The following is a 24869-nucleotide window of genomic DNA, read 5'->3' as shown; positions in this document are numbered from 1 at the left end:
GCTGAAATCAAGAGTCAGACACTTAACCGACCACGCCACCCAGGTGCCCCACATGAATACCTTTTGACGCAACAATTCTACTTCTTGGAATTTACCCTAAGGAATGAATCATGGTTATGCACAAAGATTTAGATACCAATATTCCTCACAGCAGTATGTATAATACTAAGAAATTAGAAACTGCCCAATTCTCCATCAGTAGGAGTTGGTCACATAGGTTGGGGCAGGCTACAAAGGGCTTAGTGTTATGCAAGCTTTAAACCACAGCCCTTCATCCAGTCATGGATCTACACTTTGCCTTGGGAATCAGTGAAAATCAGGCCAAAAAACTGTCTCCCTATCTCAGACATGAGTAGAGCAAAGTCAATATTCCTGCTTGGGTATTACGGTACCAGCTGTCCTCCCCTGACCCCAGGAGAAGTTCCAGAGCAGGGTTGAAGGTCAGGATAAAGACCTAGATTCTTCCTTGTTTGCTGTTTCTTGACTGCACTCTGTGAGTCTTCTGGTAGAACTGGGGTTTTTACATCTCCATCCAAGTAAACTACAACAATAGCTCCATAGTGTGATGTCCATTAAATTGGCCATTACCTTAAATTGCGTGGGTTAGGGAAGGGTTCAACCAAGGGTCCTTCCTGAGGGAAGGGGACAGAGATCCACCAGCATTTTTTTGTTCAGCCTGCCTGCCTGCTGACGAGAGTATATAAAAAGCAGGAAGGCATTCACACCTTATTTCCCTTCAGTGATAATGAGTGACTGATGGGATAAATATATAGAACAGTGTCCTCTTTATTAGGGTGTGAGTCAGACCCTAAAACACTGACAATCACTTTTATTTTAAAAATTTTTTAAAGATGTTATTTATTCATTGATGAGAGACACAGAGAAGCAGAGAAATAGAGGGAGAAGCAGGCTCTCTGCAGTGAGCCTGATGGGGGACTCGATCCCAGGACTCTGGGATCACCACCTGAGCTGAAAGCAATGCTCAGGGGCTGAGCCACCCAAGTGTCCCAACAATCATTTTTAGTATCAACCATCTACCTTTGTCTAACGTTCATTTTTCCAGAGGCCTCTCACATTTATTTTCCATTTGGATCCTCAATATTAATTGTGTAGATTAGGCATTGTGTCCCCAGTGGGAAGACCAGAAATTTAAGAGTCAGACAGACCTTGCTTCCCAAACAAAGGGAAGGGAGTGAAAACAAGTGCAAATGAAGCTAAGGTGGGAGGTGTGGCTGTGGGGAGTTGAAAACATTCTTTCCTGGGCGCCTAAGTGGAGGCAGGGTCATCAGCTAAGGCAAAGAAGAATGTTGGCTGAGGTGAGGGAAGGCAGGCAGGAGAGGTTACTGACTGGTAGCTTTTAAATTTAGCCACCATCCATGTAAGATTTGGGTTCTGGTGCTGGGTTCTGGTACCGAGTTAGGAAAAACTCCTTATAAACAGACATGAGGCAAGCAGACAGGAAGCTGGTTGTAAATGGAGGTCAAAGACACGTTTGGTCCACTGCTATGAACTGAGGAGTTTCCAAATCACACCCTTCAGAATAATTTTTTTTAAACTGAGGTATCATTAGCATATTACATTCTATTAGTTTCGAGTACACAACATTGTGATTCAGAATCACAGTTTTGAATACCTAAAGCAAAAGGGAGAAAAGAGACTGGTGGGTATAATGAAACGTGCCCTATCGGATCTTTGGAGCGTGATGGTTTGCATCTGGCTCTGCAGCTGGACTTGTGTGATCTCGAGTTGGTATCTCAGGGTCTCTGGGTCTTCCCAGATTCTAAAAAGTGACTGATTTTAATGTGCCTCCTGGAGTCTCTCTTCTCTTCCCAGTGACCAAAAGATCCAAAAATAGTGCAGATTTCTGAAATCAGTGAGCTGAGAGATCTTAATATTTACCACAAAAATAGCAATGAAGAAGTTCAGCAGTTTATCTGCAGGTTTACCACACCACACCCTTTACCCCAGAACGGAAGGCTCCTATGAGCAGAAGGGCTCACGGAAGGAGAGACTGGAAGCTGCCCAATCTTTGTTGCTTGTCAAAGCCAAAAATTGAATTAAATCAGATGGGTCTTTTGAAAAAGAAAAAACAAAACAGATGAGTCTTTTAAGAAAAAAAAAAGTGTTGGTCAGCTAAAGACTTATTTAAAAACACATGGTCATCCTGCCATTTGTGGGATCTAAAGACCAAATATAGTATCTGCAGGAGGCATGCTGTTACAATTTAGCAACTATTTCCCAAAACATGGCTGGGATTCTAAAAATGCTAGTCCTATACTCGTGTCTCTAGATGAAGCTCCACTCAGCCTGTCTTTAGGGATTTGAGAAAATTCCACCCCTTTAGCCAAGTGTCTTAATATTGGAGTCTTTGTTTAGTTTTGCTTTACAGTTCTTTTATTTTTAGAATTTTATTACAGCTTATTGTCAAACAGTTAAATGAATACAACTGTATTATATAGGATACCCTGCAGTTGTGTCCACAGCATCTTAATGAAAGACTCTGCAACTTCACAGACTGGATTATAGTAATTTTATGAATAATTATTCCACCAACTCTGAAGTCACCATACCCAAATTTATGTGTCCAAATGATTTCAAAGGAGTTTAACCTCATCAGAAGAAAAGTTAAATTTAACTCAGAATCAGGCCCTCTGCTAAATTGTCAAGGTCCACTGCTTTTAACAGGAGCCTAGCTAGGTTCATTTTGTGAACCTGGGTAATTTATGATATTGTTGGCATACAACTGAAATGTTTCTATGTGAGGATAGAAGGCCATTTCTGGAAACTATCATTCACATACTTATTATAGGCCCAATTGGAGCTATTCAATGAGTAAAGTAGGTGGTGGGGTAAGCCAACAATCTGGCCAACTATGTCTAGTGAGCAGGCCATGGAGCCTACTTTAAAAGACAGTTTTAAAACAAGTTAATTCAGCCAGTGTTTAGCTGTTTAATACAAACAATCCTTTTTAGCTTCACAACAAAGGTTTGTGGTTATATATTCCACAGCTCTCGGGAAAGCTTTATTACCTCCCTCCCTCAGCGAAGTTGGTTGGGTAGCCCTTAAATTATGACACTTCATTAAGTTAGAATCAGTAACCCTAACTCCTTTAAAAGTTTAACCTGGTTTAGTTTGAGAACATAAGTTCCCAATATATCTCTTTATCTACTTTTTCTTTGCTGGGTGCTTTAACCAGGAACTTTCACAGACTTCTACAGGCCTAGGGATAGTCTAGCTCCTCTGATTAACACAGCCTTGTGACTAGATTCCCATACAGACCCTCTATCCACCCCACTGTCCCTCTTCCCCCCTAAAATAACTTTAGAAGACAATTAAAATTGTAGGCTATGAAGAAAGTTTGCTCAGTTACTTTTTATGATCTGCTGCCCATATTTATGTTGTTTTGAGGGAGTAGATGATCCTTTTTGGAAAGGGAGAAAAATGTAAACAAAGAAAAGATTCTATGGCCCTTTGACAAATTTGCAGTTTTCTGACACAGGAAATTGGAACAGTAGAGCCTTGAAAATCTCGGGGATGATTATGTAGCTTGAGTTTTCGTCCATCTCTCTTGGGTTTTTGGCTCCTCTGCCTTTTGTTTCCAGAGCTTGAGGATATTTCATTGCTTGTTAGAACCATCTCCCAGTGACAAAGAGAGGAAGAGAAAACTAACTCCATCTAGTCTGCTTATAAAACATCAACAACTGTCCTGTGCTGATTGGGAAGAATAAAGTGAGGTTTTATCATCCACCCAGCAGTGTTTTACCACCCCCCACCCACCATAGGTAGAGGTACCTCTAGCTGAGAGGTAACTTTGCCCCTCAAGGGACATTTGGCAATGTCTCCATCTATTTTTGATTGTCTCAACTTGGGGGTGATACTGTTATCTAGTGGGTAGAGACCAGCGTTGCTGCTTAACATCCTGCAATGCATCAGAGGGTGTATATTAGTGTATTTGAGGAGATGACGAGGAACAAAGTGAAATAATGTATCCCTTAGACAGGTGCTCCTGATTTTATGCAAATCTCCTAAAACTTAAGGGCAAATGAGATCTGCATAGATCACGTTGTTTCAGTGTATTTAAAGGTCCCAGTCCTTAGGTGCTTGTGATACTTTGCAATTTTTGTTTTGATAGAGAATATTCCTTGCAGAGGAGCCCTACCTAGACTAATTTTGGCAGCACAAATAGGCAGTAACTGGAGAGCTACGTAAACGTATTTGCAAACAAATAATTTTAAATACAGTCAAGTAAGGATCGACAATATTACTTAACATTTTATCATACTTAAAAGAGGCATTGCACGTGCTCATTTATCTACAGCACAGTGTTCCAACCTCAGCACTACTGATATTTTGGTGTTTATAATTGTTAGTGATAATCATTTGTTGTGGAGGACATTCTGATGCCTTGCAAGATGTGAAATATATATTCAGGTTGCCTAGGAATTTTTTTCCCAGTCTATGGAGGTATTCCACTAGCTTTGAAATACCACCTAAAATGAAATAAACACTCTTTTTAAAAAGATCTACAAATAAGCAAGAAGTTAATCCCTCAAGAATTTAGCCTATGACCAGTTCCCTTCTTGTCACATTCTTAACTGGACTTAGGGACAGGGTTCTGAAGAACAGACCAGGATGTTTGGCTTTCCCTTTTTCCTGTCTCAACCCGGCTTGGTCATTAGCTGGCCCAGGCACAACTACCCTAAAGTAACCTTTCCACTTCAAGTAGCCCTCAAAATGTAAGATGGTGGCCCAAGAATAGGAGCTGACATTATCAGCATTATTAATAGCACAGTGGAAAATCTTGTGTGTTCCACCAAACAAACTGATCTTGTCATGTTTCTTTTGTGTGTTGGAATGCTGATAGGCAAGTGCCAAACAGATTTGAGGTTTGAGGCCGTAGTTTGAATCTTAGTTCATAGCTAACTGACTGTGGATCTTTTATAAGACAGAACAACATGTGGTCTGGCTGGTATTCTCAGTGCAGAAAGAGTTCTAAGATAGGAACAACCTAGTGGCCTAGTCTTGTCCAGAACAGCTTTAGCATTTCACCTAACCCACTGTGGCGGTTCACAAATCGTTTGGAATTCTCAAAAGGAGCCAGGAAGTTCTATGCATTGGAATTTCTGCAATGAGGAAATGCTGTATATCTGCTGCGTCCAATTCACTTGACCACTAACTATATGTAACTATTGGGCACTTGAAATGTGGCCCGTGTGCCTGAAGAAATGAATTTTTTATTTTTACTTCTTAAATAGCCACATGTCCTCGTGGCTACTATAATAAACAATGCCAATCTAGGAAACACTAGCTCATTCCACATCTTAATTATAGATGTCCTGATTCTTTTTTCTTTTCTTTTTTCTCAGTTGTAAATATAACAAAATTAAAAAGAATAGTTGGAAAATAGGAGAAAATTCTGTTTAACCCTCATATAATTTCATGGGCCTAACATAATTGTTCCAAATTTGATAAATTTTCAAGGCTTTTTTTCTATGTACTTTTAGATGAGTTCAGTATAATTTATCTTATTTTGTTTAACTTTATCTTTTATAACCAGCTTTTTTTTCATTATGAGAGAAATAGACTTTCATACTACTGAATAATATTCACAAGCAATCAGAGTTAATGTTTTCCTATTTCTTAACTTGTGGTACCGTAGTTTATTCACTTCCTGTATTTTTGTGAAATTTTGGATTGTTTCATTTGTTGGCTTGCTGGCTTATTTTATTGCTTGTGTTTGGTTTTATGGTCATCATAAAATGCTATAGTAAACACATGAGAGCACATTACTATTTCTCCTTCTTAGAATCCATTTACATGCCAAATGATTGAGTCCTATTTAGGTAATGGTTTACATGGTGAATCCACCCCAGATTCATTTTGGAAAAAGTACATTTTCACTATTTAGGTGAAAAATAGACTTGAAAATTACCAAAAGGAAGGAGAGCCAGGACTTTTTCTCTCTGCAGCACGATTTATTCAATAAATTAGGAGACAGATTTACAATCCTTCCCCCATAACAATAAACATTGCTGATAAAATACAACTGCATTCAATGCTGATGACATAGAGCTTTGGTTTGCAAATGGGGAATAAGTTCCTAGGCAAAAATCCTGCAAGTAGAACACCCTGCTGATAGGGACTCCTGGGTGGCTCAGTCGGTTGAACAACTGCCTTTGGCTCAGGTCATGATCCCAGGAGGGCTGGTGGGATCCAGCCCAGCCTTGGGCTTCCTGCTCAGCGAGAAGTCTGCTTCTCTCTCTCCCTCTGCCCCACCCCTGTGCTTATGCTTGCTCTCAAATAAATAAATAAAACTTTTTTTTTTTAAAGATTTCATTTATTTATTCATGAGAGACATACACACAGAGAGAGGCACAGACACAGGCAGAAGCAGGCTCCATGCAGGGAGCCCGATGCAGGACCCGATCCCAGGTCTCCAGGATCACACCCTGGGCTGAAGGCGGTGCTAACCCACTGAGCCACCGGGGCTGCCCTAAATAAATAAAACCTTAAAAAAAAAAAAAAACCTGTTGATAATCTCTATAATCTCTAAAAATTAGAAAATTAACAGAGATAAAACAAAATACCCCCTTTATCTTGTCCCTTGTAAATATATATGTGTAGTTATATATTGTTACATCTCTAAACTATTCTAATTTAAAGCAGCCTAATATGGTCCAAGTAAACTTTTACACATCTTATAATTAGTAATTATTCTGAAGATGTTGGTTTAAGACATTTTATACTTTGCATAGTGGTAAACTGTCACATCATTTTTAAATTTCTTTTGAAACAAATTTTGTATGCTAATGGTTCCCATCCTCAAAGAGCAAATAGATCCTGCTGGTAACACAGGTAGGTTGAAGACACAACATAATATTAGAATCTAAAAAAAAAAATCAAATATTCTCATTATTCCTAATTTGAGATTTAGTTTCTGTTATATCTCTTTGTCTTTGTTTGAATTAATATTTGTGTTTGAGGGATTGCACATGAACTGAATGACTTCGTGCTCATTATACCTTAGGTTACACATGCAAAGCAGCTTTATAAACCACAAAGTACAGTGAAAATCTAATATAAATGTTTTGAAAAGTACTCTTTGCTCATCTTGTATATGAAAAGGAGACATTAAAATCGGTCTAATGGGGGGATCCCGGGGTGGCTCAGTGGTTTAGCGCCTGCCTTTGGCCCAGGGCGTGATTCTAGAGTCCTGGGATCGAGTTCCGCAGCAGGCTCCCTGCATGGAGCCTGCTTCTCCTTCTGCCTGTATCTCTGTGTCTCTCATGAATAAATAAATAAAATCTTAAAAATAAAATAAAATAAAATTAGTCTACTGGAAAGATATGCAAAACTTCTCTTCCTCCCCACCCCCCCTTCTATGGCACAATGAATTTAATAATTTATAGTATGGATCTGTTTTTCTTTCACATAGAAGAATAAAAATGTTTGGCTTGATAAAATAACTGCATTTAGGGCTTTTATTAGTGATATTATCAAGGGACATATATCTTTTCTTCGGAAATGGAACATGAATCTCCAGATGGCAAATCACTGGGACTTTGTTCACAATATGAATGAAGCACATTGCCAGAAATTCATTTCCAAAAAATCAATGCTGTTTGTACTGGAAATGTTTTGTAAAAATGCTTGGCATTCCATCAACCCGTATGCATTTTGTGGATTATCTGGGGGAAAATATTTAAAACCTGACAGGTTTTCCTCTGCCAGGTGGTTAACCTCTTGCCTTCCTTCTTCAATTCTCTGAAGAATGTGAACTAATTCCAGCATTAATATACACAGCATATCATTATGAGCTTAACTGTGCTTAAAAAAAAGAATAGAAGTAGTTTCAGGGTCACGTATAAATGACTTGCTGTAACTCATGCCACTAGGACCTATAGTTCATGTGGACAAGGAAGAGGGCTCTGTGGTTTGCTTATGCATGCTTCGGACTAAGTAAATCCCAAGTTGTAAGAATTTCTAATTTGCAGCTAACGGAATTCATAGTTTTCTTTCTCGGAATTGTAGGTGGTTTTCATGAGCCTATGCAAAAGTTTTTGGGACTGTGGACTGGTAGCCCTGGACGACATTACAATAGAATTGGGAAGCTGCTCATCTCCAGGTAAGACAGCCAAGGTTTCAAGCGCCCTTTGTCTCCCAGGCCTGTGCCAGCACATCCTGCATCCTGTTTCTCTAAGAATACACCAAATACATTTAATCTGGGGCTAGCTTTTGTGGGTTTTTTTGTTGTTGTTGTTGTTGTTGTTTTCTTGCCAGAAGTGCCTCTGTCCAGATCTGTGTAGTAAGTTTTAGAATTTAGAAATGATGATTTGTATACAATGTATGACTTTGTACATGTGACTTGACTTCTATGTCCTCATCTATAAAAGAAGTAGTAATAGTAATACCTACCTGAACAGTGGGAATAATACCTATACATGCCCTCGCATGCGGGACCTGGCATTTTTAATGTTGTCTTACGTGAATGTAGATTTTCAAGTGATATTGATGAAATCATTATTATACAGATACTATACTAAAATGTAATTTTTCTTTATTTTTCTTTTTCCTTTTTTTTTTAGAGAGGTAGTGCAGGGCAGAGGGAGAGAGAGAATCTTAGGCAGGTGCCACACCCAGTGTGGAGCCTGTAAGCATGTAATTTTTAAACGATAATGAAATGAAATATTTTCTAAGTGAATTAAATGACAGTGGAACAGTGGACCAAGCATGGATGACAGGGACAAAATAAAGATGGTGGCCATGTGTCGGACACTATGTCTAATGAGATAATGGTGCATACCTCAGCCTGTATCTACTGATTACCACTGCATCCTAAACCATAGGTGTATCTATTTCTCTAACAAACAGGCAGATTGTGGTATCAGTGTGGCACTGCAGGATCATCTCCTTGTTTATCTAATTAAAAGATAATTTGTTTTTAGCCTCTTGATTTGTGAGGCACTGCAAGGATAACGCAAAGAAAAGAAAGATAAAAAAAATCTCTACACTCGAGGCATAGCTTGTACCGTATATTAAATAAAATGGAGTAAAATAATTATTATGCAAGAGATGTAATAAAAACAGGTGGTAGATTAGAGAAATTTGCTAAGAATCTCAATGCAGAAAGGTACAACCATGTTCAGGCAAAGAAGTTTCCAGTAAGTGGGAGGTGGCACCATTCTAATTTTAAGAATCATCATCCAAAGACATAAATACTTGTTTTTGGAAATGGAAAATAAGGCTCCAGGTGACACAACACCAAGCCCTAATATTTATTTAGCTACTATTTATTGAGAACTTCATGTTCTAAATATTTTATGTGCATCATCTCACTGAACACAGTCCCGTGAAGTAGGTGAGAATACTGAAGCTCAGAGAAAGTCACTCACTTGCTCCACGCATGTTAAACTGTGTCTCCAGAAGCACAGTGAGCCTTTGCATGTTCTCTGCTTCCCTCCAGGCAACTATAGAGTTGTTCTAAGGATTTCCTTCACTTATCCTGGATTTCTGAAGAAACCTATTCTAGGCAATTTTATTATTTTCCATATTTCCATAAAGGCAATTTCCCTCCAATTTTCAGAGCTTTGTAAGCTCCTTCAGGCAAATAAACTCACCAATCAGAGGAGGTTTCTTTCTCGAAGTTATCCCGACACCTTGGAATCTAGATTTCTGATTTGTCTCCACTGCTATGGCAGAACCCACAGTAGAATCCAGGCTCTAGCTGGGGGCAAGAGGTTGGCATAGGTGGGTGGCCAGTTGGGGGGTAGGGAGGCTGCCTCTGCTCAAGCTCAGGCGTATGGCCAGGTGACATCCATACATGCAGGGTGGGCTTCTTCTAAGCCACGGGATGCATTTTCTTTGAAAAGGCCTCAACAATTACAACACCTACTGTTTCCTTACAGAGAGGCTTTCCTTACCTGGAGAGTGTACTTTTGAACAAGATGAATGTGCATTTACTCAGGAGAGAAGAAACCGGAGCAGCTGGCATAGGAGGAGAGGAGAAACTCCCACCTCCTACACGGGACCAAAGGGAGATCACACTACTGGGGTAGGTGAGTTATGCCACATGGTACTGTTTGCTAAGGAAACCTGACCGAGCTTTCTAGGGGGTCATTTACTGCATTTTGGAAGGCGCAAATTTATGTCCTGGGTCTAGAATGAGCTACACATGCGATTTTACACCCCTGGGATAGATCGTCAAATTTGTGCATTCAAGATTGTTCTTTCTGTTTATACATTGTTTATGTATCTTGCGCAAAGAGGATTTAAATGGGCTTACAAAGATATGCACACAAAAATAATTTAATTAGAAGTCGGTTTAAAAATAAAAGAGAGAGGGACAGCATGAAGGAAAAAAAAAAAGTAGTGATCTAAGCTGGAGCCAGCACTGAGGCCTCGAATGGAAAATGTGCTGGCAGACAAGGGAGGGAACATTAGCGTGCGAGCTTGACTCTACATTTTCTAGCAGCTGAAACAAAGATGAAAAACATGATTTACTGTGTCCTTAGGCTAAAGAAGTGAAGAAGCACTCCACCAAGGGGTGTAGAAAATAAGGGGGTGCATTTTCTGCAGAAAATATATGAAGGACAATGAAATACATTAAATGTTGATTTATTATCACCATGTGCAGCAGTTGTAAACAATGTCAGTGGTAATATACTCCATACAGAATAGAGCTTTCTCACAGACACTCTTAATATCGCTTAGTATATCCATTGGGTGCACTCTGTTCAGTCCAGAGAAGCAGAACAATGCCTGATCATAAGCTTGCAGAGATATTTTCTCAAGGGTCCTAGCAAAGAAGCCATTATAATAGGAAATACAAAGGGAGGGGCGCCTGGGAGACTTAGTCAGTTGGGCTTTGGATGTTGATTTCAGCTCAGGTCGTGATCTCGGGTCCTGGGATCAAGCCCCAGATTGGGCTCCACACTCAGCAAGGAGTCTGCTTTTCTCTCTCTCTCTCTCTCTCTCTCTCTCTCTCTCTCCCTCCCTCCCTCCCTCCTACTCTTTCTCTCTCTTTTTCCCTCTCCCTCTAGCCCTCCCCCTGCTCACACACTCTCTCTCTTTCTCAAATAAATACATAAACCTTTCTAGATAAATAAATAATACAAAGGTGAGTTAGCTACTGCTATTTCTTATGGCCTACCTCAAGATAAGCCTATGGAATAACACCAGAGAGCACCCTGCAGTGTAACCTGTTTGTGACTTGGCTAAACTTGATGGGGTACCATCAGGAATAGCTTTATTCTTTCTTTGGATGCTCTCTTGAAACGTACCCTAAAATATTCTCCTTTCTCCATCCCCCGATCCCTTTGTTTCCCAGTCCTATTGAGGTATTAGAACAGTTACCTACTTCTGTGTGTTACACAATCCAGTCCAAATCGAATCTTCAGTTTCTCGTTCAATTGAGTCACTCTTTTTCCCTTGGCTGAGGTCTAACTCGTAGTTTGGGAATTATAAAAGGGAAGAAAGTTCCTTTGTTTCCTTTGTTGGACTTCCTCTTCCACCCCTCATTTCATGATCTTTATTCAGGATAAGTGGAAGAGAGATGGAAAGAAAAGAACTTTTAAAATAGTGGGTGCTAGGGATACCTTTGGCTCAGGGCGTGATCCTGGGATCCTGGGATAGAGTCCCACATCAGGCTCCCCTCCAGGAACCTGCTTCTCTCTCTGCCTGTGTCTCTGCCTCTGTCTCTCATGAATAAACAAAATCTTTTTTTAAAAGTAAAATAATAAAATAGTGGGTGCTATTTCAGATTCTCTCTTAACTATTGAATATCCTCTGTTACAGCAGATACCTAAATATTGGCTCTTTGGGGCACTGCGTCTTACAATATCTGGCAGTGTACTTTCTGGCTAATGTCCCGTGACCACCTTCTCTTCCCTTAGTGCTTGCTCTGCAAGCTACAACTCACACAGACTTTCTCTTTGGGTTCTACCTGGCAGTTTTGGATTGGGGTCCCTTCAAGAGCTCTTGATTCCATCCACCTTCCATGAGTGTCCATTTGACCTCAGGCACTAATGCACTCTTGCCTGATTAAGGAGATGTGCAGGTTGGTCCTACCACTGTCCTTTCTTTCTTTCCTTCTGCGTTCGGGAGCTTATTCTGGAACACTGTTGCTTCAATAGACATGATGTTAAAGACATTCAGCATTGGTCCAGTAGAATAGATTCCCACTTCCAGCACTGAGTAGAAGATTCTAAGGGGTCTCTAAGAGTATGTGAGACTGTATCTGGAAGACCAGGGGGTTAAAAATATAATTGAAAGACTTGTATGTTAATACTGTCTTGGTTGGGAATAGTTTGTTGCCCTTTGTAACAGACAAAATCCATTTAGGGCTAGCTTTAGGGACAATTTGATGCAGAGGATAAAACTGTGTGATCAGGAGCCAGTTTCCCTCCTGTCTACCTCTCTGCTCTGGTTTTTTGGGGTTGACTCTAATCTTAGATAGGCTCTCATCTCATGATAGCAAGACGGCTGTAGCAACTGTAGGTCTTTCATTATTAAATCTAGTGGAAAGGGCGGCCTTGATGGCTCAGCAGTTTAGTGCCACCTTCAGCCCAGGGTGTGATCCTGGAGACCTGGGATCAAGTCCCACATCAGGTTCCCTGCATGGAGCCTGCTTCTCCCTCTGCCTGTGTCTCTGCCCTTTTCTCTCTCTCTCTCTCTCTCTCTCTCTCTCTCTCTGTCTCTCATGAATAAATAAATAAAATATTAAAAATAAATAAATGGACTGGAAAGAGGTAACTCAAACAAAAATTTTAAAAAGTGAGTTTCATTGGCTCTGATTGATAATGTCTTCAGGGCAAGGTACTACCAACCTTGGTTTTGAATCCCCATAGGGCTTAATCTTGTACCTTGTATACTACAGATGCTCAGAAATGTCTTTGGAATGAATAAATGAGCTATAAGCCCTCCTTGACACATATAAATAACTAGCCATTTATTTAGCAAAACCCCTAGAAGTAGGGAGGTATCTTTTTATTATAAGAGGAGTAGAGAAAGGTCAGGAACAAATCAGTTTGAGTTAGAGTCCATTGTAATCACGATGTTGTATTTATGTGCATTTTTCTTGGATGGAGGAGAGTTGATAGTTTTTCTTCCATTTCTCAGAGACACCAAGAAGGCTAGTTGTAGCAGATCTGAGAAGAGATACTCTCAAAGAGAGCTAAGCTGTGGTAGATTGCCACAGGGGAATTTTTAGGGTAACATGCTGTGGAATGTCTTGGACATAGAAGAGAGCACAAAGCAAAAATAATAAGCAGTGGAGGAAAGGGGTCTTTGAAAAGGGCAAGGAGGGTCACCAGACTTCCACGAGGTACAGACCAATGAACTTTGGAATTATACCCCACTCACTATGTATGAAGCCATGAGATAGTTACATAAAATCTCTTCATTTCATTTGTGTCATCTCAAAGATTATATAAGAATAATTATAGCCCCTTGCCTATCTACCTGCTTTATAGGCTGGTTAAGTTTAAAAATTGAGAGATTTGGGACTCAACTGCTGCTACAGTCCAAATCTCACTTCCACCTTGAACATCTCTAAATGTCATTTCCTTATCTGTATGTGGAATAATTAGTACCTACATCATAGATTGTGGTGACATTTGTTATATGTGAGACAATATCTAAAACATAAGGGGCAGCCTGGGTGGCTCAGTGGTTTAGTCCCACCTTCAGCCCAGAGCCTGATTCTGGAGACCCGGGGTTGAGTCCTACGTCAGGCTCCCTGCATGGAGCCTGCTCCTCCCTCTGCCTGTGTCTCTGCCTCTCTCTCTCTCGCTCTCTCTCTCTCTCTCCCTCCCTCTCTCTCTCTCTCTCTCATGAATAAATAAATAAAATCTTTTGTAAAAAATCTAAAACATAGTTAGGATATGACCTGGTATATAATAAATGCTCTAATGCTCTATTATTCATTTGTTCTTTCACTCAACAAATATTCATTGAGCATCTACTATGTGCCAAGTCCAGTTTAGATACTTAGGAAACACAGATGAACAAAACAAAACAATCATTTGCCCTCTAGGGCCTTCTAATCTAGCAGGTGGAGAACAGACAATGAAGACTATACTGAAGTATAAATTATATAGGTTAGAAGGTAATAAATTGCTACAGAAAAAAATAGAGTAGGGCAGAGGAGCTTGGAAATTAGGAGGAGGATGTGAATGGAGTTGGCTTATCTAAATAGTAGAGGCACAACAGAGCTCATTGAGAAGGTCACCTGGAAAGAGTTGGGGTAGCTGTTCTAGTGTGTATCTGGGAAGAAGTGTCCCAAGCAGAGGGAGCAGCCAGTGGGAAGCCCCTAAAATGAAAGCATGCTCATTGTGTCCCACAGACAACAAGGCTGGTTTTGCTAAACAGAGTGAGTTGGGGAGGGAGTACTAGTAAGTGAGATCAGAGAAATAATCGTGGGCCAGGTCCTGGCCTTTTCATTTGTTAAAAAGACTTTGGATTTTAATTTACCTGAAATGGGAGGACACTGGAAAATATTGAGCTTAGTGAAGAAGTGGCCTGGCCCCATTTTGAGAGAATCACTGTGGCTGCTCTGTTGAGAAAAGACTAAAAAATGGAAATGGGACAAGAGTGAAATCAGAGAGCCCAGTTGGGATAAGGCGAGGCATCCAGGTAACTGATGATGATGGTGAATTTGAAGTGAGGGTGGATTTACCAATGACAGTCCAGGTGGTAAGAAGGAGTGAAATTCTGGATATATTTTGAAAGCAGAGGCAACAGAATCTCTTGATAGATTAAATATAAGAGAAAGAGAGGAATCAAGAATGATTTCAACGATTTTGACCTGAGCAACTAGAATATGAGTTGTGGACAACTAAATAGAAAAGATTGAGTGGAGCAGTTTATTGGGAAGATCAGAAGCTCAGTTTTAAATATGTCAGGTTTGAGATTCTTAATAGATATTCAAGGGGGGAGGGATGTCGAGTGGACAGTCGGGGGCGGGGGGGGGGGTGTTCAGGAGAATGGCCAAGCTGGAAGTTGTTGGCATATGAATGATATTTAAAACCATATAACTAGGTGAGATCTCCAAGGGAGGTCTTGTAGACCCAAAAGTGGACCAAGGGATAAGCCTTGGAGCACTCCAAAGTTCAGAGGTCAGAAAAGGAAGAACCAGCAAAGGAGACGGAGAAGAGTGGCTAGTATCACTGATGACATTGTACGGGAGCCGCTCCTGCAGTGCCTGTGGGAAGTAGAGACTCAACAAAGGTGTCCCCACCCCTCCCTTCCTTATCTCCATGACCTCTCCTTCTTTGGCTCTCTTTTCACTGGTGGCCATCGCTGTTGCTGCCACCTCAGTCACCCTCATGCCAGTCTAGTGGTACTTACCTAATCCTTCTATGCATATATCACTTTTATCTTCCCAAGTGGATCATAAATAACTTCAGAAGTGGGTATTTGGACTCAGTATGAGCTTGCCAGTGCTGCCTTAATAAAATACCTCAAATACTGCTGGGCAGCTTAAACAACAGAAATTTATTTTCTCATGATCCTGGAGGCTAGAAGTCCAATCCAAGCTCAAGGTGTTGAGAGGATTGGTTTGTTTCTGAGGCTTCTCTGCTCAGCTTGCAGATGCCCTTCTTTCGGTGGTGGCCTCACATGGTTGGCCCTCGGTCTTTGTGGTCTGTGTCCTGAGCTTTAGTCATTGGATTAGGACCCACCCTAACATTTATTCATGAGAGACACACAGAGAGAGACAGAGACACAGGCAGAAGGAGAAGCAGGTTCCCTGTGGGGAGCCCAATGAGGGACTCAATCCCAGGACCCGATTATCACACCCTGGGCCAAAGGCAGACGCTCAACCACTGAGCCACTCAGGTGCCCCCTAACTACCTTTTTAAAAGTGCTATCTGCAAATACAGTCACATTCTGAAGTACCAGAGTGAGGGCTTTAGTGTGTGAATTTTAGAAGGATGCAGTACAACACATAACAGAATTCCCTGGAGTTATTGCATGGTGTGCTGAATCCTGAGGGAGCAAGGTAAGCTCTTCTTCCAGAAAATGGTCCCTGTCCTGCCCCTCCCAACTTTCTAATAAGATAATTCAAAGTTGCTTAATTTGCATACCACATTCTACCCCGTTCCCTCCATACACAAAATCCGTGATAACCTAGCAAAAGCACATCCAGTAGATCTTCAATTACTCATAATTTTCCTCCTTTATTTACCTTTTTTGCTGATTTATGGGGGATGCATTGGTTAACTGGGTGTGGCTTTGTGTTAAGAAATATGATATGATAGTGTTTGCTTTGTCTCTGAAAACTTTGAAGGATGTTTCAGCTGGTTGGACGTTTCTGCAAAGATGATAATGCAAAAACATCTTTGTGTGCCCACTATTCACTCCCAGTAAATGCTTTATTCATTAAATGAAATCCTCTGATGCACAATCAAGAGAATTTTGATTTTTTTTTTTCAGCACACTGCTTCCAGGGTCTGCCTTCTTCTTCATTCTTTATCTTACCTGTTTCCATGCAAATTTTTAGAAAGTTCTCAAGGCACCTTTCAATTTTCTCACTAAAGAAAATCTTTTACAGGTTATATCTTTTTTATTCCTATCTACAGTAATGCCGGCGAGGCAGCAAATTTTGCCATGGGTACCTACATATATGGAATTGGATTAAAGATGATTTGGTTTTGTTCTTAGAATTACTTTAGCAATTGCTTTACTAGGGAAATAATGTTAGCTAGTGATCATTTATGGAACATTTACCATGTGCAGGCACTATGCTGGGGACTTTATATCTTGTCTTAGTCAATTTGAGCTGCTATAATGAAAGTACCACAGACTGGATGGTGTAAACAACAAACATTTTTTTCTCTCAGTTCTGGAGGTTGGGAAGTCCAAGATCAAGGCACCCACAGATTGGGTGTCTTGTGAGAGCCTTCTTCCTTGTTCATAGACAGCCACCTTGTCACTGTGTCTCCTCATGGCTGAAGGGGCAAAGGAGCTCTCTGGGTTCTCTTTTAAAAGGGTACTAATGCAGGACACCTGGGTGGCTCAGTGGTTGAGTGCCTTATGGCAGACATCTTATGGGATGCAGTTGAACACCTGCTTTCAGCTCAGGGTGTGATCGAGTCTCACATCAGACTCTCCACAGGGAACCTGCTTCTCTCTCTGCCTATGTCTCTGCCTCTCTCTGTGTCTCTCATGAATGAATGAATGAATGAATTTTTTAAAAGGTACTAATCCCATTGAAGAGAGTTCACCTCTATGACCCAATCAGCTCCCAAGGCCTCCCCTCCTAATATCATCATGTTGGGGGATAGGATTTCAACATATAAATTTGGGAGGGAGGCATGGGTATTCAGTTTGTAAACACATCCTTACCACAATCTGTAAAGTAAGTGGAAGTGCCTGTTTTTCACATGAGAAAACAAAAATTGGGAGAATTTAAGTGTTTTTCCATGGCCACGGAGTAGTAACAGGTAGAGTAAGGACAGAATCTCAGGAATGTCAGGCTCTACTGGCCATATTCTGGCCACACTGTCTCACCAGAGTTTCCCTGCCTTTGTGATACTAGGACACTGCAAACGACCTGGAACAGCTGTGACAGCTTCTATGTGAAAGGCCCAGTTCTTCACATAGCACCATGATCTCACCCCAACACCTTTCAGCCAAAGAAGGGTATCTTCTCTTGGAAAGGTTATATTCAAACTGATGGTATTTTTAGACATCTATAGAAATGCATCTAGCAGAAAGTAAATTCTTTTCTGAGCTATTTCTGATGGCAGCAAACCAGTGTTATAAATTTAGCTCCAGGGCTGCAGCCTGCACATCTAGTGTGTGTTCCTAAGGCCTGAAAGGGTGGCTTCTTTCTCTGGAGTCCAGTGGCTTGAGACATAAGTAGGTGGATATATTGGCTCTCAGATTACAATATGACAGGCACCACCCATTCAAAAATTAAAGTATTAGCAAATAAAGGCCCCTTTAAAACATTTGTTTATTTGTTCAAGCCATCAGTGTCACACGCTACGTGTATATAAGATGAAACATCTTATGGGATGCAGTTGAACACCTGCTTTCAGCTCAGGGTGTGATCCCGGGGTCCTGGGATCAAGTCCCACATTAGGCTCCCCCGAGGGAGCCTGCTTCTTCCTCTGCATGTGTCTCTGCCTCTGTCTCTCTGTTTCTCTCATGAATAAATAAGTAAAATCTTATTTAAGAAGAAACATCTTAGAACTGGGAGCAGTCACAAATCCAGATGATCTTGATTTATTCCCCATTTCCCATTTTCTGAGCATCTACTATGCCTTATGCACCAAATAATTGCCCCAAAATTATAATAAGTATAGTATTAAGGGTTAAGTTCTAGAGAAGTTGGAACCACACAGAGAGAAGCAGCTAGCTCTCCTTGGGAGCATCTTGAAGGATGAGTGAGAGTTCACCAAGAAGAATGGCAAGATGAGGTAGCATTTCAGAACAAGGGAATGGCACATGCAAAGTATGGAACCACTTAGTTAGGTGGCAGCTTCAGGGAACTATAAACGATTCTACTTGGTGGGTGTATAGGAAACTGCCAGGCAGGATTCCCAAGAAAGTGACGTCCAAGATACAAGTTTGTATACAGGTAGTATTTTTGGAGGTGTGGTGCCAAGGAGCAGAAATGTGGATTGAAAGTAGCCAAAGCAAGGAAGGGGGCAGAATAGATACAAGGATGCATCATTTAACTTGGCCACTGTTGTGTCCAACTGGTTGCTGGATCCTATGAGAGCAGAAGCCATGAAGATTGCCAAGAGTATTTTGAGGCTTTGCAAAGCCCCGCCCCAACCTCACCCGTGCACATCCCATGACCTATTTTTTTTTTCTTTAAAAATTTTTGGTCAGTCTTTTGTTAGCTTCAATTGTTAATTTCACCTCAGGCAATTGCAGTGTTAAACAATTATTTACCTGATTGCTTTTGACAAATGCCCTGAGATAAAGCTGTTCCTACAAAGTAAGGTCTACCTCAGTCAAATTAAATAAAGAGAAGCCTTAAGAACGGAAGTTGCCCATGCTTTGTCAAATAGGTCAAATAATGACAATTTTCTGGGGACAGGATTTGGGGTAGCTCCAAACCAGTTCAGCCCCTTGCATAAATGCTGTAGGCTACTGCTTTTTACAGATACTTGAGTTGTAAAGATCCTGGTTTTCAAGTTTGTCTTGGAGTAGGAGAATGAAGATGGGATTAGGGCAGGCTAAAAATTTACCTTTCTTAGCAAGATTATCATTTTTCTTGAATTAAAACTCTTAGATTGTTGTATGCCTTTAGTTAATTTCCAGAGTTCTGGGGATCCCTGGGTGGTGCAGCGGTTTAGTGCCTGCCTTTGGCCCAGGGCGCGATCCTGGAGACCCGGGATCGAATCCCACGTCAGGCTCCTGGTGCATGGAGCCTGCTTCTCCCTCTGCCTATGTCTCTGCCTCTCTCTCTCTCTGTGTGTGACTATCATAAATAAACAAAATTAAAAAAATATATATCATTAAAAAAAAATTTCCAGAGTTCTGAATAAGTTGATTTGACAGTTTTTTTTTTTTTTTAATATTCCCCTTGCTTTGATAGAGAAACACTTTCAGAGGAACTTACTCTGGTATTGCCAAAGCTCCACATTCGTCCCCAACTTCTTTCTCTTTAAGAGATTCAAATTCTTTGATGAAATTTATCTTATCTTCTAGTTCTTGGCCATAATACTAAATGGTCGTATTATTAAATTATTAAGCATATTATTTTACACTCCTTAAAAGTGTGATAGCTCCATAGCTGGGTCACCTGTGCTTCTGTTCCTGTAGTCTGTTTTTCCCCCCGCTTTGGCCCAGTTTCTTGAAATATCTGGTGTTTTAATTGATTACTGAACCTTGAGAATGAAAAATTATAGAATCCTTGGTGATGATGTGTTTTTCCCCAGAGAGGATTTAATCTCTTCTCAAATAGCCAGCTTGAGTAGAACAGGTCGCCTCAGCCCAATCAGAACTAGGCCAACTTGAGCAAGTGTTGCTTTGCTGGATCAACATCTTGTTCTCTCCTACACCTAGGGGATATTCTCTGAGAGCAAACCCTGGCGTTTAATGAGGGCCCTCCTCTTTAGTATCTCCTAGACTAATTTTTATCTCTTCAGCTGGTGAGATTGCTAAAAACTCTGTTTTGCATTTGACTTCTTGGCTCTTGCCCTCCACAGCTTAAGCTTTTGGCACATGACTCAAGGGAAGATTGCCAAGTGATGCGCTCACTTTTCTGTGCCTCTCTTTTCTCACAAAACTTGACTCTGAAGCCCTGGCTGCCTTGGCAACCCAGAACTCCAGTTACTATCTTCCCAACCCACTGAATTCTGTTGGCTTCTCAGCCTCTTGCTAGCTGCTTTCTCTGTTTAACTTCTAAACTGACGAGGCAAATGCCCCGTGGGGAAAAACAGCTTGAAGAATGTTGAATTCACCTTCCTGACCTCCTTTTCCTGGCAACTCGGCCCCCTCGAATCCTTCCTGCTTCCTCTCTGCTAGCACCAAGACAGGTGTTTTCTAAAATATATAGATATTATCCATTGTTTTTCCAACTCTTCTCAGCAGGAGTGTAGGTCTGCTACAAATTACTCAACATAGCCAGAAGGGGATGTCTCTGGTATTTCATTTTTTTGGCATCATTTATCTAAGAACATAATTATTATACTCAAAATTTGAAGACATTTGCTTTTCTCCTCTGTACCCACCAATCATAGAGTTTTGAACGAGATCTTTGTGTGTCTGATCTCCTTAAACTGTATTCTTTAATTGATATTTCTACTATTCTACTCAGGATCTTGCTATATTTGAGATTATGTTATCATATGGTGTTCTGTTCTTTGAGAAGGGGTAATAGGAGGAAAATATTAAAATTTACATTTATACTGCCTTTGGCTATAAACTGCCTGAGAGATTATGATTTTCTACTTCTTTCCCTTTATAACTCTCAGTCTTGAGTAGTAAATATTGGAGACAATTGACATAGTAATAAAGTACTCCAGATGCCTTTTATTTAATTATCATAAAAACCACTTGACGATCACCTCATATTTTTATAGTAATGTAATTTTATAGTAAATGTAATGTTGCTTAGATGAATGTCACCAGAATTTCTCTCCAGCAGGGGATAGAGTCTGAAAGAATAAGAAAATTTTAGTTGACTCAACAAATGAATAATAATTCATAGATTTATAGGATGCTACAGGTAGAGAAGATTTTACAGATCAGCTAAGGCAATCTGGTCATTTTAAATATTAAAACACTGAAACTGCTCGGGGAGCCGCGGGCTTTGGTGCAGACATGGTCAAGTCCAAGAACCACACCACGCACAACCAGTCACGAAAATGGTACAGAAATGGCATCAAGAAACCCCGGTCACAAAGATTCGAATCTCTTAAGGGGATAGACCCCAAGTTCCTGAGGAACATGCACTTTGCCAAGAAGCACAACAAGAAGGGCCTGAAGAAGATGCAGGTCAACAATGCCAAGGCCATGACTGCACGTGCTGAGGCTATCAAGGCCCTTGTCAAGCCCAAGGAGGTTAAGCCCAAGATCCCAAAGGGCGGCAGCCGCAAGCTCAATCGACTTGCCTACATCGCTCACCCCACACTCAGGAAACATGTTCGTGCCCGCATTGCCAAAGGTCTCAGGCTCTGCCGGCCAAAGGCCAAGGCCAAGGCTCAAACCAAGGCCCAGGCTGAAGCTGCAACCCCAGCTCCGGCTCCGGCTCCTGCTTCTACTCCTGTTTCTACTCCTGTAGCGCAGGCTCCCAAAGGTGCCCAGGCCCCCACAAAGGCTCCAGTGTAGAGGCTTCTGCCTGCCAGTGTGAGGACGGAAGGACTGGTATGACCCCTGGGCTTCTGTCTGCATGGGCCTGGTGTCCTCCTGTGCTATTTGTACAAATAAACCTGTGGCAGGAAAACAAAACAAAACAAAACAAAAACAAACAAACAAAAAAACACTGAAACTCACCCAAGGGAGTTTTAATTATTATCTACTTGGATCCTAGGACAACAATAGCAAATGTGTCTGTGATTTAGATGTACGACTTAATCAATAATGGAATTACATCCAAAAAAATCTCCTACTGCCTGCTTTGTTGACTTATTGCTATCTTTGCATTTAGTCCTAACAATATTTTCTGTGTGTCTTTTTACATTATAGGCAGTAAAATAATGGCAGTATGCAAATTTGGCAGAACTTACTAACTGATACATTAGTAAAATAATAGATTCAAACTCTGTAGCAGCAACACAATATCTTTCTCCCTAATGACTTGAGGGTGTTAGTTTGATGTTGGTGATAACAGGATCCTTTTTTTTTTTTTTAAACACTTTCTTTTTTTTTTTCCAAGATTTTATTTATTTATTCATGAGAGACAGAGAGAGAGAGACAGAGAGAGGCAGAGGGAGAAACAGGCTCCATGCAGGGAGTCTGACATGGGACTCGATCCTGGATCTTCAGGATTACGCCCTGGGCCGAAGGCAGCGCTAAACTGCTGAGCCACCCGGGCTGCCCCCAGAATCCTTTTTGAACGCAGTGTATTCTGGGAACTTCAGAGGCTTTACCTATATTTGGAGACTTCATTCTACCTTTTTGCTTCCGTTCCTAAAAACCTATCAATTTACTCTTGAAAGAACATATATAAGAGACACCTGGGTGGCTCAGTGGTTGAGCATCTGCCTTTGGCTCAGGTCGTGATCCTGAGGTCCTGGGATGAGTCTTACATCCGGCTTCCTGCAGGGAGCCTGCTTCTCCCTCTGTCTATGTCTCTGCCTCTCTCCCCATGTCTCTCATGAATAAAATTAAAAAAAAAAAAAGAAGAAGAAGAAGAACACACGCAAGAAAATAGAAAGAGGAAAGGCATACAAAGCTGTTTACAGACAACTGCATTAGACGGGCAGTAAATATAGGCCCATTAAATAAAAAGAAAAGCTCACAGAAGCCACATGTCCATATGGACATGCCAGTTTATTGTGTGTTTATTAGACTCAACACATCATCATACATAGCAATTTCAATGGAGCTTTAGTTTCTGACTCATTATCTGGCGAGGCAATAAATCTTCCCAAAATCTAATGGAAAGACCAATGGATGAGCAGTGAACTGACTCTGCCACTTGCTGCATACAACCTGTGGCATGGTCACATAAATTCTATGAGCCTCAGTTTCTCCAAATGTAAAATAAAGTTAACAACAGCTGTCCTGTTAATCTCTTAGGGTTGCTGTGATGATCATAACTAAGATCATATTTGTGAAAAGCCTTAATACTGTATCAGCTCCAGTCAAATGAATTGTATTGTTATTTTTTAAATTTTTTTAAAAGATTTCATTTATTTGTTTGAGAGAGAGAACATGAGCACACAAGTGGCAGGGAGGGGCAGAGGGTGAGGGAGAGGGACAAGCAGTCGCCCCCTAAGCAGGGAACTTGACACAGGACTAGATCCCAGGACCCTGAGATCATGAGCTGAACCAAAATCACTTAAGCAACTGAGTCACCCAGGTGCCCCTGTTATTTTTATAATAACAAAAGTGAAACTTTTATAAACTTTTATAAAAACTTTTATAAAACTTATAAACTTTTACAAAGAGATATGATGTTCATCTCTAGGATATTTTCTTGGATTTATTGTTCTGTATCACCATCTGTGCTTTTATAAGTAGAAAATCATGGCCTATGACTACAGGTAAAATGACTTAGTAGTAACAAGAATGGTTGGTAGACCTTAAACCAATGTTCTCCAAACAACCAGTGAGTAACTGAAGTGGCATGTGGATGAATATTTTTTAATTTTTTAATTTTTTAATTTTTTAATTTATGATAGTCATACAGAGAGAAAGAGAGAGAGGCAGAGACACAGGCAGAGGGAGAAGCAGGCTCCATGCACCGGGAGCCTGATGTGGGATTCGATCCCGGGTCTCCAGGATCGCGCCCTGGGCCAAAGGCAGGTGCTAAACCGCTGCGCCACCCAGGGATCCCTTTTTAATTTTATACTAATATCCATGTATAAGAAAAATACGTAACCAGTCCGTCAAAAGTGTTATTTCAGATTTATAGCTTTTTTCTATTTTCATGTTAATGTGAAGTTTCCTATTTGAATAAATATATTTATGTAATAAAAACGGAACCTGGGGCACCTGGGTGGCTCAGTGGTTGAGCATCTGCCTTCGGCTCAGGTCGTGATCTGCTCCTGGGATCGAGTCCCACATCGGGCTCCCCAAAGGGAGTCTGCTTCTCTCTCTACCTATGTCTCTGCCTCTCTCTCTTTCTTTGTTTCTCATGAATAAATAAATAAAAATAAATAAATAAACAGAATCTAGTTGAAGAAGAATATTAAGTGACTAATACTGCAGGTATGTGAACAGACAAAATAAAATCATGAAGTTGGTATTTGTATGACTAAAGCTTGGGAAATATTTACAAGGATTAAGGCAGTCATGTAGTAGGACAAGTCATGTTAGTAGAACAACAACAAAGACCAAAAAACCCCCAAACTCTTGCACTACAATTTGGCTCCTTAATTAATGAGATAATACAGGCATTTGTGACAGATGAATTTGGACTTGCATGGAGAAGGGTTGGACTCTGCAGGATTTGTCTTTCCTGACACAGATGCTACTTATTTACAAGACAGTAAAGACAAGTTTTAAAGTTCACAGGGTTTTAATGTTTTTTTTAATTTATTTGAGAGAGAGAGCATGTGGGAGCAGGGGAAGGGGCAGAGGAAGAGGGAGAATCTCAAGCAGACTTTTCTGTGCTGAATGCAGAGCCTGATGTGGGGCTTGATGTCACTACCCTGAGATCATGACCTGAGCCAAAATCAAGAGTTCAACCCACTGAGCCACCCAGGCGCCCCAAGTTCACAGAATTTTACTGGTTATTGGAA

At 40.8% G+C, this 24869-nt stretch overlaps 2 protein-coding genes across 3 annotated transcripts in view; both read left to right on the top strand.

Moving 5' to 3' along the window:
• The window catches only part of MAMDC2 (MAM domain containing 2), a 149596-nt gene that overhangs the window by 110524 nt on the left and 14203 nt on the right, over positions 1-24869 (top strand). Inside the window, exons 10-11 of one of the 2 annotated variants that reach the window (XM_041745102.1) lie at positions 8032-8125; positions 9906-10055. In XM_041745102.1, the coding sequence (XP_041601036.1) occupies positions 8032-8125; positions 9906-10055 (244 nt within the window). The remainder of the gene's footprint in view (positions 1-8031; positions 8126-9905; positions 10056-24869) is intronic. The other variant, XM_041745103.1, reaches the window with a different exon arrangement.
• LOC121485081 (60S ribosomal protein L29-like) lies at positions 21283-21898 on the top strand. Its single transcript, XM_041745104.1, has one exon. The coding sequence runs from the start codon at positions 21283-21285 to the stop codon at positions 21787-21789; it is 507 nt and encodes a 168-aa protein (XP_041601038.1). The 3' UTR covers positions 21790-21898.

Source organism: Vulpes lagopus, chromosome 2, assembly GCF_018345385.1.
Source record: "Vulpes lagopus strain Blue_001 chromosome 2, ASM1834538v1, whole genome shotgun sequence".
NCBI classification, from domain to species: Eukaryota; Metazoa; Chordata; class Mammalia; order Carnivora; family Canidae; genus Vulpes; species Vulpes lagopus.
The sequence above is the reverse complement of the archived record's forward strand: the minus strand, read 5'-3'. Positions and strand labels throughout refer to the sequence as shown.

What these genes read in the sequence shown, in the direction of transcription:
- LOC121485081 (XM_041745104.1), top strand. Translation starts at nt 21,283, where the DNA reads ATGGTCAAGTCCAAGAACCACACCACGCACAACCAGTCACGAAAATGG.